Below are 19,703 nucleotides of genomic sequence, written 5' to 3'. Positions count from 1 at the left end.
ATTATACCATGTTAACATGATGAAACCTTACCATGACAGGGAGGCCCTTGTACTAAGTATTTGCAGTGGATGGCAGAAGCAGTCTGAGGGGGATCTGATGACTGATCCCCTCAGTGACGCTCGGACTGACACCTCAGTGGAAGGGGTAGCAATGTCCCAGCAGATATTTCCTACCCAGGTTCGAGAAATCTGAGCAGTGTTACAGGGGCTTGGGGACATGTTCACTAGGAAACAAGGGTGCACCCACATGGTGTAGCACCAAGTAGATACAGGACCCCAAAGGCCTATTAAGCAGGCCCCTTACAGGGTGGATGAGAGTCAAACAGACTCTGAGGGTAGGAAGAGATAAAGGAAATGTTGGAACTAGGGGTAATTCAGGAGTCCAGCAGTCCCTGGGCCTCCCCAGTGGTGCTGGTACCAAAGGAGGATGGCAGCACTAGGTTCTGTATGGACTACAGGAAATTAAGTAGTCACACAGAATCAGATGCTTACCCCATGCCTGGGACAGATGAAGCCCTAGAGCAGCTGGGTGGGGATAAGTATCTTACCACCACTGATCGTACCAAGGGTTACTGGCAGGTGCCCTTGACTCTCAGTGCTAGAGAGAAAGGTCAGCCCTTGTGAATCCTTTTGGCTTCTATGAGTTTACAAAGATGCCATTTGGGATGAAAAATGCCCCAGCATCTTTCCAGAGGCTGGTAGATTATATCCTAGCAGAAGTAGGAGATTTTGCTCTTGCTTACCTAGATGATATTGCCATCTACAGCCATTCCTGGCAAGAACACCTTCAGCATGTCAGGGAGGTGCTGGGCAGACTACAGAGGGCAGGGTTGACCATTAAGCCCAGCAAATGTCAGGTGGGTATGGCAGAGGTCTCCTACCGAGGACATAGAGTGGGGAGTGGTAAGATCAGACCAGAACCGCCAAAGTAAGAGCCATTCAAGCATGGCCTGCACCTGTTACCAAAAAGCAGGTGAGGGAATTTTAGGGACAGCAGGGTACTACAGAAAGTTTGTCCCCAGTTATAGTACCATAGCTGCTCCCCTCACAGACCTGACAAGGAAAAACAGGCCAGATAAGGAAGTGTGGACCCCAGTAATGGAACAGGCATTACAGAAGCTTAAAGAAGCTTTGGGAGGACTCCCTGTGTTAGCAAGTCCAGATTACAGCAAAGAATTTGTTGTGCAGGTGGATGTTTCAAACCATGTGGTGAGGGCTGTACTTAGCCAGGTTTCTTCAGAGGGAGAAGAGCACCCAGTGGTATATCTCAGTTGTAGGCTCCAACCCAGGTAGGAATGTTATTGCAGCTGAAGAAAAGGAATGTCTAGCCATAGTGTTGGCACTGCAGAAACTTCAGCCTTATCTGTATGGAAAACATTCACTGTAGTTACAGACCACAATCCCTTAACTTGGCTACATCGAGCGAGCCAGCAAAATGCCAAGTTACTAAGGTGGAGCCTAGGGTTGCAAGCATACGTTATGAAGTGTGGGGTTAGCAATGCCAATGCAGATGGGGTTTCAAGACAGGGAATGGGGTAAGGTAATCCCAGATAGACTCAACCCTCTCAAGCAATGTTTCTCAAGGGTCACTTGAAAAACTAGCTTGAGTTCTAATGGGGGGAAGCTGCCCGGCTAGCTGGAATTTTGTAAATAATTCTATGTTATTTGTGAATAGTAATATGATTGGTATGATTGTCTTACAAATGTAAGCAAACTATAATGTGCTGAGCTTCAAAAATTTAACCATAGTACATCCTACTGGAAAAGAGCAAAACACTAAGAAAATGAATTGTTTATGATGGTCTTTATCTTAGCTTGGAGACAGAATGTCTACAGCTAGGAGTTCTTTCCATTGTCTGCAAACAGACATAATTACAAGTTTCAAAGGTAAAAGTATTTAACTGTTTTACAACTTCCAGTTCCAGGCAAGTTTCTAAAAGATAAGCATTTTTGACACAGAGGTGTCAAATAGTGATGTCATCCAGCCAACCCAGCAGTAATGTGTATTATTAATTTAAGAACTATCTCTCAGAGTGAGTCTGTGCATTTTGAATTTGTATGTGGACCTAGAAACATCCATTCAGCACTTGCATTTGCCTGGCTCTGTAAATAAGATTTAGGTATAGTATTTCTCTTAGAGGTAATAATACAGTTAAGAGAAGTTAAGATGTTTTCTGTATTTATGTGAGACTGCCCTGCAATGCTGTTTTAAAGTATTTCCTGTGATTCTGAACTCTGTTGTCACTGTGTTGAATTATTGAGTATTGTCTTGTGTTTTTATTATTTATTATTAAATATATTTAAACCTTTTAATTGTGGCTGGTTTGTTTAGAGATGTTTAAGCTCTGAGAGTACTTGCATATATATTTGGTGATACTGTACAGACCACTTTTAAATAGCCTTAAAATCTTGGACAGACACCATTTGGATAATAGTAACATCACACAGTAGAATTGGCCACCCTTTGGGAAGGGCCTTATAGTAGCTGATAAGGGAGGTTGGTGGCAGCTGGTACTACCTTATAGTCTGGGCAGAAGGGGGCATAGCTAGTGAACCTGTGCTAGCCTTCCCCAGGAGTGTTTGTGTGTTTGTATATAAATTAAATCTCAAAGTGTGTGCGTGTGTGTGTGTGTGTGTGTGTGTGTGTGTGTGTGTGTGTGTGTGTGTGTGTGTGTGTGTGTCAGCTACTTGGACAGGGACACGAAGCACTGGTTGGACAGAAATGGTGCTGGAGATTTTGGCTTGACTACTCAGCTGAGATCTTAACCCTATAGCTGTGCCAGTGGAGACTCTTATTGGCATTCTGAAGAGAGTAGGAGAAACCAGCTCCAGACTGACTGTAATCTCTGTGTGCTCTTACGGGAAATTGTACTTTACTGTGTGTGTACTTGTCATCCTCCCAATGTGTATGTCCCTTACTGGTGTTAGTGGTGAGGACTGAGGCTCCTTGATTACTAGGCCAGTGCAGGGGCATCACAGGCCTAATGGGAGTACCAGTATGTTTTAGATCATCCAGAGTACAAGGATAGACTTAAGATTTACACACGTTACCTGGATGACATTTTTAATTTATAGAAGGGTGGGGTAGAAGGGATTGAGGCATTTTTAATATACATCAACAACACTATTAACTTTTTGAAATTTACATATGAATTTGACAGTGAAAAACTATCTTACCTGGACTTTGTCCTTAGTAAGGACAGGAATAACCATAGATTTATAGCTACAATTTTTAGAAAATTCACTTATTCAAACTCCTTTCTCCATTTCAACAGCTACCACCCCTTCCATGAGAAGAAATCTGTAGTGAAAGGGCAATTGGTTACAGCTGCTAGAATGGTTACCATGGATGAGGACTTCCACAATGAATGTGAACTTTTACTGGGTGTGTTCCATAAGAGAGGTTACCCCGACAGATTGCTAGAGGAACTTAAGTTGGAGGCTATGAGAAAAGAAATACTGGATGGTATAAACCTATCTTAGGAGGGTCAACAAATTTTATAATACAAAATATAGGGGCTGAACTGGAGGGGGAAGTAACTGGCGATTTGATCAGACCTCATTACTCCATGAATTTCATAACTACCTTTAATATGGACCACAGAACACTTAAATGGGTTATGGAAAAAAAATGGGTGATTATTTGTGAAAATCCCACTTTGAGAGAGAAGTGAGGACACAAACCCAGTTTTACATTTAGAAGAGATAGGAACCTAAAGGAAATTTTGAAACACACATCTAAAGAAAACATGCACCGGGTATGTTGTATGAAGAAATGTGGGTTCTATTCCCAATGCAATTCATTCTAATGTGTGACAGGTTTCTTATTAAAGGCAATGAATTCAAAGTTAGGTCAAATTTTGACTGTAATTCTGGGAGGGTGGTCTATGCGGCATTATGCCAATGGTGCTCAAGTTTTTACATAGGTGGAACTGAGGGTAGGTTGAAGGAAAGAATTTACAAACACCAGGATAACATCAACAAAAGGAACCCCAATAATGCTTTGGCAAGACATGTTTTGGACAACGAAAGTCACACATTTAAGTTTGTAGTTATAGAAGGATTAAAGGAGGGACTGAGGGTAGGTCCATGGGTACAGTTAGTGGAACCAAGGGAATTATATTGGCAACTGACTTTGAATGCCCATGGTTGGCTTGGACTTAACAAGTCTTGTTCTATTGCACCCCTTCTGAAAATTAAAGTATTGACTAGGTAATGAAACAGATACTACCTCTGGCCCCTTCACTATGGGTTCGTTCTTTAAGTACCCTTTTTATATAATCAAGCTATTTATGTGAACTTTATATTTAACACACATTTTTTCCACCTATTCAAGCCCCTTCAAGGAAATGATGTATGACATATTATATATATATATTATTTTTTACCATCTCATTGCATGCATTGAATGTTGAGTTAATTTTAGGTACTATGTTTTTTGGAGCGATTTTTATGTATACAATTTTAACATAGTCCAGTTTTACAAGGTTAAAGGACTACACATTTCTCATTTTAATGTGATTTTTATTTTTTCTTTTCTAAGATTTTTCACAGAAACTAATATATAGAAAAACATAATCTGTTTGATACAAAACGTTTACAGTTTTTAGCTGGCTTGCAAGATTACACACTGTCAAGACGAAGGGCACTTAAATATTCCGAACACTAGATGGAACTGTGATACTGCCTATGAAGGGTTGGAGACACTCCCTCTTGAAATATCAAAGGAAGTGTTGTCATTGCTCATGGATGTGTGTATAAAAGTTGCATAACTAAACTATTTTTATATTCTGATGAAGTTCCGATAAGGGACAAAAGCACTTAATATATATGTAATTTTTTTGTTTTGGTTTTAAGTGGTTTACCAAATATAAGAGTTGCTGCTTGTGACCTTCTGCCTTGGATTTTTTTTTAGTTTTGGAGCCTTTTGAATTTTGTGTTTTACAAGATCCAATCTCCTCTATAGAAAATTGGCTTACAAAATCAGAACTAATACTAACCCCCCCCCCCCCCAAAAAGCAAAACTTCTTCTTTTCTCTTCTGAATCACATAGCAAATGCAAAGCTAACATTCAAATCACCTCTGGAAATAATACAAATATTGAGGTAGTTTCCACTACTAAATCATTAAGGGTTATAGTAGATGACACCATGACATTCAACCTCCACATCCAACATGCAATCAACAAAACGAAGCAAAAAAACAGAAGATAGGTCTGCTATATAAAGGCAAACAATACCTCACTGAAAGTAGCTGGACGACATTAGAATCCACATAACTGCTGCCTAGACTTCTTTATGCATCTCCTATTTTCACCAACCTTCAGTCCATGCTGACAACCAAATTAGACTAATGCGATAATAAAATAGCCAAATTTGCTTCAAATAAGCTATAATTCACATATCATTGCATTGCTCTCAGGCATCTGAATTGGCTTGATTTTTCTCACCTCCTCATCTACTCTCAGCTTCAGTTCGCACACAAATTAGTCTTTCACCCTGACAAATGGCCTGCACTTAGTGGTGCACTACAACTCTAACCACCAATTGGGCCCTATTCTCTTTTGATAAACATCTCCTCACAGATCTCAAAGCTCGCAACAAATCTGGAAATGTTCTTATGCCAATTGTATCTCAAAATACAGGATCTCAATTCCGCCTCCAATTAGACTCATCAAACTTCAAACCTGAATTAAACCTGTTTCTGCTTGCCTCCTGGCTATGTGTTGCTATTAGCCCAGGCTAAGTCCTTGCTGAAGTGCCTCTCCTATGTTCGCACACATTTAAGTGACTTATCTTCTCTCTCTTCTTCCTACTATTCCTTTTATGGAATCAGATCTTATTTTCTTGCCACATAATATATTTGTTTAATTTATAATTATTTGCTTTATTCATCCCTACTTTGTACGTAAGTCTGCTAAATGTTACCTGAACGCTTCACATGTTGTATACATATTAATATTTCCTGTGGAGCATTTCTGTCCAGACCTCCACTCTAAAGAGGCTTGTCAGCTCTGTCAGACTTTCTCAGTAAACAAATAGAAATAAGTAAATAAATAACAATAAATAAATGTACAGCACTGGCTATTGGGTTGGGAGGCAAATTCCTTCCATTGGCTATCTTTAATCCAGATATCTACAAATACAAATGTTAAGGATGATGTATAAGTAGGACATTATGGAAAGATGTAAGAGGATTATATACAGGAATGTTTGGTCATGAAACAAATTTATCTGAATTGAGTTAGGTATCCCTGCTAGAACAGATGAATAGCCCTGTTTGCTATGGGAAGGTTTTGGTGAGGAGATACTGTTATCCCTGTACTTGGTGGCCTGCTGGCCAAAATCACCTGCAAGTGATTTTTTTTTTTTTGTAAGAATTATCAGTGTTCAAGTACTTTTTTTCATAGGATATGATCAACTGTTGACAAAGTATAAATTATTGTTACCACTGCTTACATTATTACAATTAACACTGCCTGTTTCTTTTAAAACTACAGGAACTGATGAAGACACGATTATTGAAATATTAACGAATCGTTCAGCAGGGCAAAGGCAAGAGATAAAACAGAAATACTTTGACAAGTATGATGATGTAAGAATTTTATTAGCTGTAACTATATGTTACTAAATGGGATAATAAAAATGTAATTTCACATGCCCTGAAGTATACTTAATTTTTGCGAATTTGTTAGGAATTGGAAGATGTTCTAAAGAGTGAACTAGCAGGAAGCCTTGAGAAGGTAATCTTAGCTCTCCTTGCCACTAAACCTGTGTTTGATGCCACGGAACTGCGAAAAGCAATGAAAGGAGCAGGGACTGATGAAGATATTATTGTAGAGATTTTGTGCACTCGAACAAACCAGGTAAGAGACCACATTTCATTCATGCTTGAAGGGATCATTTACAAATGTATATAAAGCATATGAGTGGCAAAACTTTATTATTTGTGTTGCTTATCTATGAGCTGCTGTTTTAGATGGTTTACTATCAAAATCCTGAAGTGCACTTTGTCGACTAGTGTTACATTGAAGTATAGTTTTCTAAGTGTCTGAACACAGAATGTAAACATAGTGAACCTGTATCAATGAACACCGAAAGGCAAATGAAATCCAATGGTCAGAGTTTCATAACAATGAATTTCAAACCATCGGTATTAACATAATTCAAAACGGGGACGTGAAATCATTTTTAATTTCGACTTTATAGTTCTGCGACATGAATAAATGCACAAGTGCATTTCAGGATTTTGATAGTAAACTGTTTTAGACAATATGTAACTAGTAATACATGACTGAGCATGGGTACTAGGATGTATTCAATGTTGGTTTGGTTTCACCACATGGACAAAGCCTGAGTGATTAAACAAAGTCAACCATGGGTAAATCCTGATATATCCACAAACAGAAGTGGATTATTGATATTATACAGTGTCATTATCTAATTAAAAAAATCTTATCTTTTTCTAAATAATGTAATTGTATAAAAAGTCTTTAGTGCCCCTCTGCCAGCTTCTGGTACACTATGGTACTTAGTTGACATACTGCACATGCTCTGCATGTACAGAAAGTTGTTGTCTCTGGCACCCACTTCAATCCCCCAGTCACTGAGATCTGAAGCACGGAAAGCTGAGATTATTTTTTTTTTAAATCTATATACCTTTGTAACCTGCTCCTATTCAAGATTTTTTAAAGCAGTTTGAATTTTGCACATATAGGTGCAGGGAAAGTAACTCAACTAGTTTTAAAAAAGTCTTAAACTAATAGTCTGCTTCATAAAGCAGGTTACAAGGATGCAGTTCTGGTTCCTATTCCAAAAGAAAGAATGGCTGTCCAATGACTGGACTTCTCTCTATTGGTATATGCTCAATTTATAATGGGCATGCCGGTTGAGCCACTATTGTGTAATTTACATTGTTCTATCTTTCTGTTGTACTGCCCTGTCAGAAGATACACAAGGTAACAACGTTTACTTTCATTTTCTGAGTAAATACGCTAAACTCATTCTACAGGCATAATTTAACCAGGGAATTTGGCAGAAGTTTACTGATACCAGAATTTTTAAAACTGGTTTTATGCATTTAAGTACTTGCTGGTAGATTCATGGGGGCTTGTGCAACTCTAATAGTAATGTAACCACATTACAACCAAGTAAATATATTCCAGTTTGAAACTAAGATATATTATACTTATCAAAAGACCTAAGGATGTGTCTTATCTAACTGGGTATAAGGTTTATCCAGTGAGGCAAGAATGCTTATCTGCAGACATCAAATTCAGCAGTAGGAGCTCTCTGGGGCAGCATGCATAACTTACAGAAAGAGGGCATGATATGTATATTAAAGCTGTTGAACAATTCCATGAGTTTGGCTAACTAAAAAAGAAAGCTTTTCAGATCATTCTTTTTAGTGAAAATGATACCCAAGCAAGAAATTAGAGTTATTGTCATAAGTCTAAAGAGGAGGAGCCAATTTCTGTTGTTGACTTTAACCAACAATGTTTAACATTATAATTTAGGAAAAAGGAAGCAATAACAGGTAAGCAGTTCTTCAAAGTGCAAAGTTACACATACCACCATAAGCTTACTTAGATCTAGTTTTACATGCAAGTGAAACCTGCAAAGACTAGAAATGGTATATCATGACAGCAGATTGCCACAGGCAATGGTAAACAAAATTCTGTCTTAAGGAAGTTTGAGTAATTGCATCAGCCTCACGTGTTTGGATTTAGAAATCATGCAGTAGTCAATCTCAGTCAGCAAAGTTTAGTTAGAGGTCGGGAAATTTTTGGATGAAAACTGTTGTTTCCATAGGTGAGCTATTAGGAGAAAAGCTAAAAGGGAGTGTGGGTGCATTGGCTGGCTTAATTTACTTGGGCTTGGCAGTGGTGTTAACTGGACAAATTTACTTTTGTTTTGCAGTGGTGTTAGAAGTCTTGATTTGCCATGGTTTGGCATTTGTATTAGCTGTCTCATTTTGCCTGGGTTTGGCAATGCTATTAGCATCCCATTTTGCGTAGTTGTCCTGCTCTATCTGAGTTTTTCAGTGACATCAACTGTCTCAGTGTACCAGGGTTTTGCAATTGAATTAGTTGATCCAGTTAGCCTAGGTTTATCATTAGTATCGCATGTTCTAATTTGTCTGGGTTTGGCAGTGATATTGACTGATTTGATTTGTCTGAGATTTTAAACTTATACGTCTTTTGTTTTGTAGGTTTGCTACTCACACTTGCCTTCTTGTTTAGATGTTTAGGATGGGTCTACTACAAGCATCCAAGTCCAAGGCTGTCAAAGACCACTTTCTTGAAACCAGAGACTCGACCATCATATAGCTGGCATGAGTTGCCACTTGTGCTTAAACATGAAAATGAGTTCAGACAAGGTGTGTCAGTCATATGGCGGGAGAAGAGCTGCTGCATATAGCTCCAGAACATTATTTGAGATCAAACAAAACAAATACAGCAGCTGTATCAAGAGATTTGGACAGGGTGACTACAGGTTCAGTCAACTATCAGGAGGAGGATTTAGGTTTAGGGAGCAGCAGAAGAGGTGAGGTTTGGGTGTGAGGGTAGTTTAGGGTTATTGAGCAGCAGGAATGTTTTAGGGCTAGGAAATAGAAGGAAAGTTATAGGCTTAGGGAGCAGAAAAGAGTTTAGGGTTGGGGAACGAATATGGCATGTTAAGTCAATGGAGAAGGAAGAGTGGAGTTTTATGTTTGGGGAGAGATTTCAGACTTTAGGGTTAAGAAAGGGGGGAGTACAGCTTTAGGTTTAGGGAATGATAGGGAATTTTATGTTTATGGAGAGGGAACAGAGTTTTAAGGTTAGGGAGGGAGGACTTAGGTTAGGGTTAGGAACCAGGTGGTGGTTTTGGGGATCGAGTTAAAGCTCTAGAAGAGCTATGCAGTTTAATAGGGTCAGATGGCGAAAGGGCAGGATAATTAAATAAGATCAGGCTAGTGAGAATTAAGGCCCTTAAATTTAGAGCAAGTGGCAATGCATAAGTGGCTTGCAAGCTACTAGCATGTGAACACTTGTACTACACCTATTTAGGAAGCCATAATGCATGGTACTATAGCTGGAAATATGCAAGAAGGAGAGAGCATACTGTATGAGGAGAGAGAGAATTTACAAGAAACAGAAACTAGGATTAACCTAAGCATATCTTTTGTGTATTCTATTCCAAATATCTTGATGGGTGGCGTTATCCATCAGTGAAGGTAATTTGGCAGCAAGGAATACATGTACAGTATATGTATGGGCCAAAATCAGGGTCTATGTTAAATCATCAAACCCTTAAAAAAGCAAACAATGATTTATCATACCCATGTAAGTGAAAGCTTACAATCTACAATCTTTCCAAGGGAAAAAAAATCGCTGTTCCACAAAACAAAAAAACATTTTTTTTAAAACATTGCATAAAATGGGGGGCCCACACCCCCCGATGTGGGGGGCTGTACCTCCCACTCCCCTACTTAAATAGGCCAACTCCGAGATCGCACTACAGTCATGAAAACAGCAAAGTAACGGAAGCAGCCAAGCGATTTCTTTCCCAGGGAAAGAATTTGCTTATATGGCATTTTGCTATTTTGCCTTTTTGTGCTTTCAAGTTTGATCAAGACGCATTTGAAAGAATGCATCTTCGATCATTTAATAGGAACCCCCAAAATCATACTGTCCAAGCAGCATAGCAGTACATTTTGGATGCAAGTTTTACAGCCTTTGTAATGTCCACACTTCATCATAAGTTATTAAGATAGGCAGGGCTGCAGCAGTGTTTTAGTGCTAGAGCTTAGAGACTGCATTTGCAATATGATCACATGTAGTTGCATGGTTTTTCCATTGAAACAAAAATGACAGTGGTTGAGCAGTTTGTTTCACAAGTCAAGGATTTCATGATTTAAAAATAGAGGCAACTTTTGTCTACCTCCATAATGAGGTAGTGAGGATGTTGCAAAATTGCGAATGAATATAGTACATCATGTTATTTGATGTACAGTGTGGCACATTGATCAGATGATCGAAGAGGTCCTGGAGGTAAAGACAGACCAACTAAATAAATTGCCAAATTTGTGTGAATGGAAGTTGAGAGTTTCTTTTTCATGTACCTTTTTATTTTTTCACAAACCTTGGCTAGGTGTCTATATCCATGCCAGAAACCTTTACTGGGAGGGAGGAAGGAGGGAAAGATGGCATTTTATAGTAAACTACCCATCTGGCATCTTCTTATCAACTTATCCTGCTGTACATGTCAGAGGAATAATGTTATGAACTGTTAAGGAGTTTCACCATATAGTTCTGGGGGGGGGGAGTCCCTCAGTCGCCACTTAATTACTGTTTGATTCAGAATAAATTACTTAAGTAGCCTGATCCTGTCTCGTGCTTGTTAAAAGCATTAAATTAAATTATTATTATTATATTATATTATTATATTTATTATTATACATTATTATTAAATAAACTTCTCTGATTAACAGGTGTATGAAATACACTTAAAACTTTTCAGGATAATTCAACACCAATCAGTTACAGCTTCTCTGACTTCTTTGTGTAGTTTGAAGAGGGACAGCAATGGCATTTGTCCTAGAGCCTTGGATGGTATAATTAAACATATGTGGCTTTTTTTCTGTAGCACAAGCATGCTGCTTATGTTGAATTTTGGTTTATACAAGTGTGCCAGAGCAAACAGAAGTTGCCTTCATCTCAAACAAAAAGATAGCATACTTCCGCCGCAGTGAATACAATCAGTTAATCACACTGATATAGACTGAAGCAGTCCAGGCTTTCCAGGGTATAACTGTCACCACTGAATTTAATGATGCATTTATAATTTATTTAAATGTGTTATCTGGAGTAGAGTGCTAATCTAGGTGGAGCTGTTTCCCATTCATCCTAGGTGTAATCAAAACACAAATACAGATAAATGGAGTATATTAGCAGTACACAAGTTTAAGTAATTTTAAGAAAGTTCTAAATTACAGGTTCAAGATTGAAACTTTTAACCCAGATTTCATGGAGTCAGTGTTTCTGTAAGTCATCATTTGTAAGCAATGTAACAAATTGTAATAGAAGGCTTTAAAGTGAAAATATTTAAAAATGTTCAGAGAAAATCGTGCATTACTACTATTCTTATCCTGAAAATAGAATATTTATGCAATCTGACTTCAGTAATATTCAAAAACTTTGCACACTGATTAGCTAAGCTAGCATGCCTGTCATAAATCCACCATTACCAAAAGGAAGAGTTTTGACTGTTAAATCTGTTTCCTTCATGCCACTAAGCTGTGAATGTACAGAAGACACAGGCTTGTAGAGGATATCAAGTTTATTCAATACAAACATTTTTGTCATGACTGCTTACAGGACAGGCTACTTTCTTAACAACTATCCTGGGTTCACACGGAAGCAACCAAGATGAAACCTACTAAAAAGTACATATGAGACTAGACGCAAAGGCAGGAAAGGATTCTGGGGAAACGTTTACTGATATTATGCATTTCCATTCAACAATTCTGTTGCTTAGATGAATACGCTTAATGTTAATAAATTTTGTTGTCTTTTCCAGAGTGTTATTTTTTCCCAAGCTAAACCCTACCTAATCATAAGAACAGTACATGGATCTTAACCTCTTAGTACAGGAATCAAAGACAAAGTCCAAAATAATGAGTAGGCAGTCAAACAATCAGGGACAGATTTTTAAATATTGCCCTTATAAACTCAGAAAGCTGTGAGATGAACAGGTTTTGCATTTGCATGCATTTTCTGAAAAATATGAAGTCTGAAACTCAATTGTATTATCACTGAGTGACTGCAGCCCTCAGCAATTTGCCAGAAAACTACTACTTGTACAAGAAACATACCAATAATATGAGGACAAGTCAGAGACATTCTGAAAACAGAGACATTTGAGATGTATTTTGCAGTTAATGTTTCTTACCCCCCCTCACACACACACACACACACACACACACACACACACACACACACACACACACACACACACAGGATAACTTGATATAATATTACCACAAGGAAAACATTCAGAATGCAATACAATTTCAGTTTGTTGAGTACTGAACACCATTACTATCATGAAAGTCAGAACTCTTACATAATGTACAGTTTTGTTAAACTTAATTAGTTTAGAGAAACAATGTTCAGTTGTCTTATTTTCTTCTTAACACATTGATTCACCATGAACTCCCCCTCCTTCACATATTCTTTCTCCTAAAACTATATTATTTAAAATCTTGTGGGAGCACAACACCATTCAAACTCACATCCCTGTTACTAATGCTCCTTCTTTTCTTCATCTGTGCCACCTTTCTCTAGTATTTAACATTCTTAATCTACCTGAGCTATATCAGGCTGACATTCCCACCACACCAGTGCTGGTACCACGGTGTTCTCTGGCTCATGGGAACCTAGATATAAGCATCATTGTGTTCTCTGGCTCATGAGAATCTAGCTGTAGGCACCATGGTGTTCTCTGGCTCATGGGAACCTAGCTGCAGGCACCATGGTGTTCTCTGGCTCATGAGAACCTAGCTGCAGGCACTATGGTGTTCTCTGGCTCATGGGAACCTAGCTGCAGGCAACATGGTGTTTTCTGGCTCATGGTAACTTAGCTGCAGACACCATGGTGTTCTTAGGCTCATGGGAACCTAGCTGCAGGCACCATGGTGTTCTCTGGCACATGGGAACCTAGCTGCAGGTACCATGGTGCTCTCTGGTTCATGGGAACCCAGCTGCAGGCACCATGGTGTTCTCTGGATCAATGGAACCTAGCTTCTGAAAATTTTCCCTACTGCACTACTTCAGATCTAAAATCTACATTCAAGCATTTCCCACAAAGAGCTAAAGTTAGCATCTTTGAGGTCAAGCTACTATTTAGGTACTTTCATCACACAGCACACATCTTGGAATGGCATAGGGGCATCTAACCCTCTCTTGGTCCACCTACCATCTGTCCTACAAAGTTCAGTCTTAATTCCTCCTCAGATAACTTGTGGACCAAGGCTTTATGGGACTGAACTACTGTATGTCAGTGTTAGGAGTATTACTGGCAAATTACCCAGGCTTGAATCTGTACTATCACTGTATGTTCTTGGTGTTTGTGAAGTATCAAAAACTTGGTTGAAGCCTTCCCTTTTAACAATGAAGGTAAAGTCCCTTTGTGCATCTCACAGAGGGCTGCTAGGCTGAAAACAAGGATTCATTAGTGTGTTTCTGTACCCATTTCTGGCCTCAGAACTCCCATTTCAGTTGCCCAGAGCAGAAGCATCAGAAAGTCTTTTTACTGAGACTCTATTCTCTAAAGGTAAGAACATGGTCAGTGAATGTGACTACCTCAAGCCCCCATGTCCCCTTACAGTGCAATGGAAAATATGAAGGTCCTACCAAATGCCCTAATATTGGGTGATTTCAACTACCCAAACATTAACTGGGAGAACTAATCAAGTACTAATTCCCTTGCCCAACGCTTCCTAGAATTTATAAACTCAAACTCCTTGGATCAACTGGTCAACACCCCCACCAGAGGTGACAACATATTGGACCTGGTCATCACCAACATGGGTGACCGGTGTTCCACACCGGAGGTAAACCCCTCGCTGGTTAGATCAGACCATAGACTAATCACTCTGGATATCCACATTCCGCCCCCACCCTCAATCAAGGAAACCACCGTGAAAAACTTTTCAAAAGCAAACTTCATGTTACTTAAGACCGAGGTGGAAAGATTCACAGCCCCCATGTTAAATCCCTTACAAAGGCACTCTATGAGCACCTGCAATAATGCATGGATCATGCTATCCCAAGCAAAGCCAAGATTCACTCCTCCAAGAAATGGAAACGAGTCTGGTGGACCCCTGCCATAAACAAGCTATACAATAGAAGGAGGAAACTAGTACAGAAAAGAGTAAAATCCCAAGAAGGAAAGACATCCCTGATCAGTATCAGTAAGAAATGATGATCCATCATAAAATCATCTAAGGCTAGCTTCAAAAGAAAAATTGCCAAGGACTCCAAAGATAACCACAAAGCGTTCTTTAGCTATGTCAAGAACCTAAGTGGAAACTCTCAGATCTGCTCTAAGTTAGTGCAGAATGGCACCAAATACACTGAACCCACTGATATTGCCAACATTCTGGCAGACAGGTTTAGTGCAAACTTCACCCCCTCTCACCCCCTAAAGGGCCCATAACCAATACCAGAAGAATGTAGACCCCCACCCCAGCAATCACTAACACACAGGTTAAAACAGCCCTATCCAAAGCCAAAAACACAGCTTCAATGGGACTGGATGGAGTCCCAGGCTTTGTCTTACACAAACTCCAAAATGAACTAACCCCTCACCTAAACACACTGTTCAAACTCAGCCTCTCTACAGGCTACGTACCCATAGAGTGGTGCACAGCAACAGTTATCCCACTCCACAAAGGGGAAGTCACAATGGACCCCGGGAACTATCGCCCTATAAGCCTGACTAGCCTGGTCTGCAAGGCTATGGAGCACATCATCATGGAACTCATTAACAGAGACATTGGGAACTTCCAAACATTGGAACCTACCCAGTTTGGTTTTGTTAAGGGCAGATCATGCCACCTAAACCTGGTGGACTTCTTTGAGACAGTTACCAAGGCTTTAGATGAGGGAAAGGAGGTCCACACAGCCTACCTAGACCTCACAAAGACTTTCAACACCATTCCCCATTCTGGTATTATAGACAAGCTCACCAGCCTGAACATAAATCCCTACGTCCTGAGATGGGTTGCCAATTGGCTCATGGATAAAACCCACACGGTGAGAGTTGCAGGCTCTAGGTCCGACTCTAAACTGGTTACAAGTGGCGTCCCCCAGGGCTCAGTCCTGGGACCCCTCCTGTTCAGTATATACTTCTCAGAGGTACAGGCAAGCACAGGAGGACTATGGCTGACCTAGTTCACAGACGACTGCAAACTGGGGGCAATAATTGTCTCTCCGGCTGATACAGACATCCTCCAGAAGGGTCTCACTGAGACGGATACCTGGTGTCAAAATCATGGCCTCAAGCTAAATGCCAAAAAGTGCATAGTCATCCCCTTTGGAAAAAACAAAGTACCCACAAACTACCACATACGTGGCAGTCCCCTAAATACAGAAAATGAAATAAGGGATCTGGGGACCCAAGTAGATAGTAATCTCTCCTTTGATAATCATATTGCCAAGGTGGTTAGAAAATCCTTCTATGTGGCCCACCAAATCACAACAGGGTTTGCATCTAGAACAAAAGAGGTTATTGTGCCCCTCTACTCATCACTCATCAGACCCATCATAGAGTACAACGCCCCATTCGGCATGTACATTACAAGACACCTGCAAAAGCTGGAAAACCACAGAAGTACATCACAAAGAGGATTACTGGCCTCAAACAGATGCCCTATGCAGCCCGACTGAAGAAACTCCAGCTGTACTCAGTTGCATACCGCCTAGTCAGAGATACAAGGCCATGTCCAACCCAGAATTGATGGACATGCTCCACCTAAAAAAAAACAAATCCCCAAGAGCCACACTCTCTAGGGATCTAAACCTCACCATAACAATAAATAGGACTTGCTGGAGGGATAGATTCCTGTCCCAGAGACTCCCCATGCTTTGGAACAGGATTCCAATGTACATTAGGCAGAGCCCCTTACTAACACTCTTCAAAAGAAACCTTGACGAGTTGATGGGAAACAGAAAATTTACCCCGGGGATCACTGCAGTGGCTCTGCTGGACAGAGGCACAGGGAACTAATGGCTCTGCTGGACAGAGGCACAGGGAACTAATCTAAAGGGGCGGCAAAAGCCAACACATTCTGGCTAGGCTTACATATGCCCTCGGGCAGATAGCCTAGTACTTACCTATGAACCTAACTAAGCTTACATCAATGATACCACTGAATATTAAGGAAATATATGGTTACCTAAACAGTTACTTTGCTGTGTTACAGAGCTCATTGAGCAGTCATACAGGGATAACAAAGAACCTCACCAATGTATAGGCCTCCAATCAAGAATTGATCCAGCTTTAGTAAGCCACAACATACTGGAATCTATTAGTCTATTATATGTGCTCACATGGCAGTAGCTCATGACACGCTTGCTCACTGTTACTTGCTCAAAAAAGCAAGTGCTCAAACTCCCACTAGCCCAATCTGCCAATTCTACATAACCTTCCCAACACCCAACCCTGTGAACAGTATAGCCCTACCAGAACCCATAACTGCAACCCTAAAAATCACACCCAGTTCCCAACTCATACCCTCACTACCTTACCCTAAAACTTCAGTCCCCCTCCCTAACACTACAGTCCCTGATTGCTCCCTAAACCTAATACTCTGATCATCCTCCCTAAATTTAAATTTCCTGATCATTCTCTACCCTAAAATTCCCGTCCTACTCCCTAAATCTAAAAATCCCTTTCTGTTCTCTAACCCTAAAATCCCCCTCCCAGTCCCTAACTCTAAAATCTCCCTCTCCCAAACTCTATAATCTCCCTCTTGCACCATCACCATGACGACTGCACTTATCCTACTCTGACTCAACTAATGCATCCATGCAAGTTTCAGCAGCTGCTTGCCTGAACTCATATTTGAGTTTGATCACAAGTGGCAGCTTACACAAGTTACAAGGCCTCAAGCCCCAGACTTCAAGACAATGGTTTTCGAGTGCTTGGGAAACAAGTGATTGTAGTAGATCAATACACTGCACTGAGTAGCTATCAATTGTTCTGATCATATACCTGTACAAGGTATCCTATCTGATTCCATTAGTGACCATGTCGAAGTCTGATGCATCTGCACATCTGACCCAGAAAGAGTTCTACACTTAGATTAACAAATGTCAAAGCAATTGATTTTTGTAAGCACGTGCTAGCAAAGACAGAGAGAACACCCATAATTCTGCCTCTGAAATTGACCGGATAGTTACCTACCTCAAGAGGTATTTGTTTATCTTGGACAAATATGCCTTTGTAAGAGAAGTTTATTGCTGGGGGTTGGGAGAGTGGCTTAATGGTTAAGGTGTTTGCCTTACAAACACAAGGTGCAGGGTTTGAGCCTCACAAGGGATAATTGGCTAGGCTTAAAATGGCTCGCAAGGGCAGTTAGCTTAGTACTAAACTATGAACCTATGATACTCATTTCCTGAACTCAAAGCCATAATGTTGGAATGAGACAGAAGTTGTCTGGTCCACTGCAAGTATGGCAGCTAATCTTCCCTGACTTCTAGTCACTCCAAAATAAGAGCATCACCTTGATCAGAAGTGTTAAAAGCAACTACCTCAGGAACTTAGTCCTTAACCCGGTCAGTTTTAAGGTACAGGAGGTTGAAAACCAAATGTCTACTTCAACCGTTTACTGATGCCTGTGTACTAATAAAAGTAAAGAAAATACTGGAAGGAAATCAGCAGAAACAAAAATACTGCTGTGATAGAAGCTGTAAAAGATTACTGGATTTACAGGTTTAGAGAAATTGTGAACACAAACATCATGGGAGAGCCCACAGCCTGAAGCTAGAATAGTTAGTAAATCAGCCAAACAAAGGTGTTATGCTGTTTGTAGGGAAGATCATTAAAGGTGTATACCCAATACCTAAAAGCTGCACTCATTATTTATAAAGTTCTATCAGCAGTGTAGTCCATGCCTTTATACTATTTTAGTATTTCTGTCTGCACCTTACATAAACACAACTTCAACAGCTTCATGTTAGGTTGCTCTTGAACACAAGCGATAGCAAACTTCTGTTTATGTATTTTGCAAACAGCAGAAACACTGCTCTTACATAAGCTGCTGTTCTTTGGCTTGATAATACTGACCAATACAACTTATCAGCGCATGGGCAAAGTCACATTGGCCTTTTAGGATGTGAACCCAAATCATAATCTCCCCATCAATAAACACTGGATAAGTCAAATTCATTAAAAAACACATCCATTGAAAATGTGGATGGCATTAGTAACAAGGCAAAAGTCTGCTTACTTAAGAAAACTAAGTCCACTGCCACATGACTGGGAGGAAAATAGAAAAAAAAACTTTAAATGTGAAAAAAATGGCTTACTCAATTGTGATTTCAAAAAACACCAATAAAAGCAAGAACATATTAGGGCTTTTACATTTAACTGGGTTCAGGGAGACTGTATTCATGCAGTTACCATCCGTCAAATGGTAGATATGCCTGCAAGATTTGTAACTGGTTCAATACACTGTACATGCCAGCCTGCTATTCTTTATTAGGTGAAGTAGCCTGATATGTCAAATAAGAAAAATTATGCACAACTGTGCCTTGTGCATGGATTTCTGCATGGAGTCATAGGGATATGTATAATGTAGCAACATTCCTGGTGTGCAACTATATGTCGCTAAGGTTCTGCTTCTATAAAACATAAAACAAACATGGTGCTGTAGTGTGCAGGCACTGACTCCCTATTAAATGGAGACATTTTCTATATAAAATTAGAAGCATTCTTTTCTATCAAAGCACATACACATATCTGTCAGGCTGTAATTCTAGTAACAACCAACGTAGAATAATTTAAATAATGTCTTTATTATGATGGAGTGCCTACACTGTTAGTGAACACAATGTTTCAAGGAAGGCTATATAAAAACTGCACATCCAGAGTTATTTATCCTTCGTGACAATCTTTCATCCTCCACTTCCTCACCAACATTCTCAGTTCACTTTA

The 19,703-nt window shown here is 39.8% G+C and overlaps 1 protein-coding gene across 1 annotated transcript in view; it reads left to right on the top strand.

The window, feature by feature from the left end:
- The window catches only part of LOC122816979 (annexin A13-like), a 267,063-nt gene that overhangs the window by 35,213 nt on the left and 212,147 nt on the right, over nucleotides 1-19,703 (top strand). Inside the window, exons 3-4 of the mRNA XM_044090091.1 lie at nucleotides 6,500-6,594; nucleotides 6,695-6,865. Coding sequence (XP_043946026.1) covers nucleotides 6,500-6,594; nucleotides 6,695-6,865 — 266 coding nt within the window. The remainder of the gene's footprint in view (nucleotides 1-6,499; nucleotides 6,595-6,694; nucleotides 6,866-19,703) is intronic.

The sequence above is a fragment of the Protopterus annectens genome, chromosome 12.part0 (assembly GCF_019279795.1).
Source record: "Protopterus annectens isolate FY-2018-M chromosome 12.part0, PAN1.0, whole genome shotgun sequence".
Taxonomy (NCBI): Eukaryota; Metazoa; Chordata; order Ceratodontiformes; family Protopteridae; genus Protopterus; species Protopterus annectens.
Note: the sequence above shows the minus strand (reverse complement) of the source record. Positions and strands in the feature narration are given on the sequence as shown.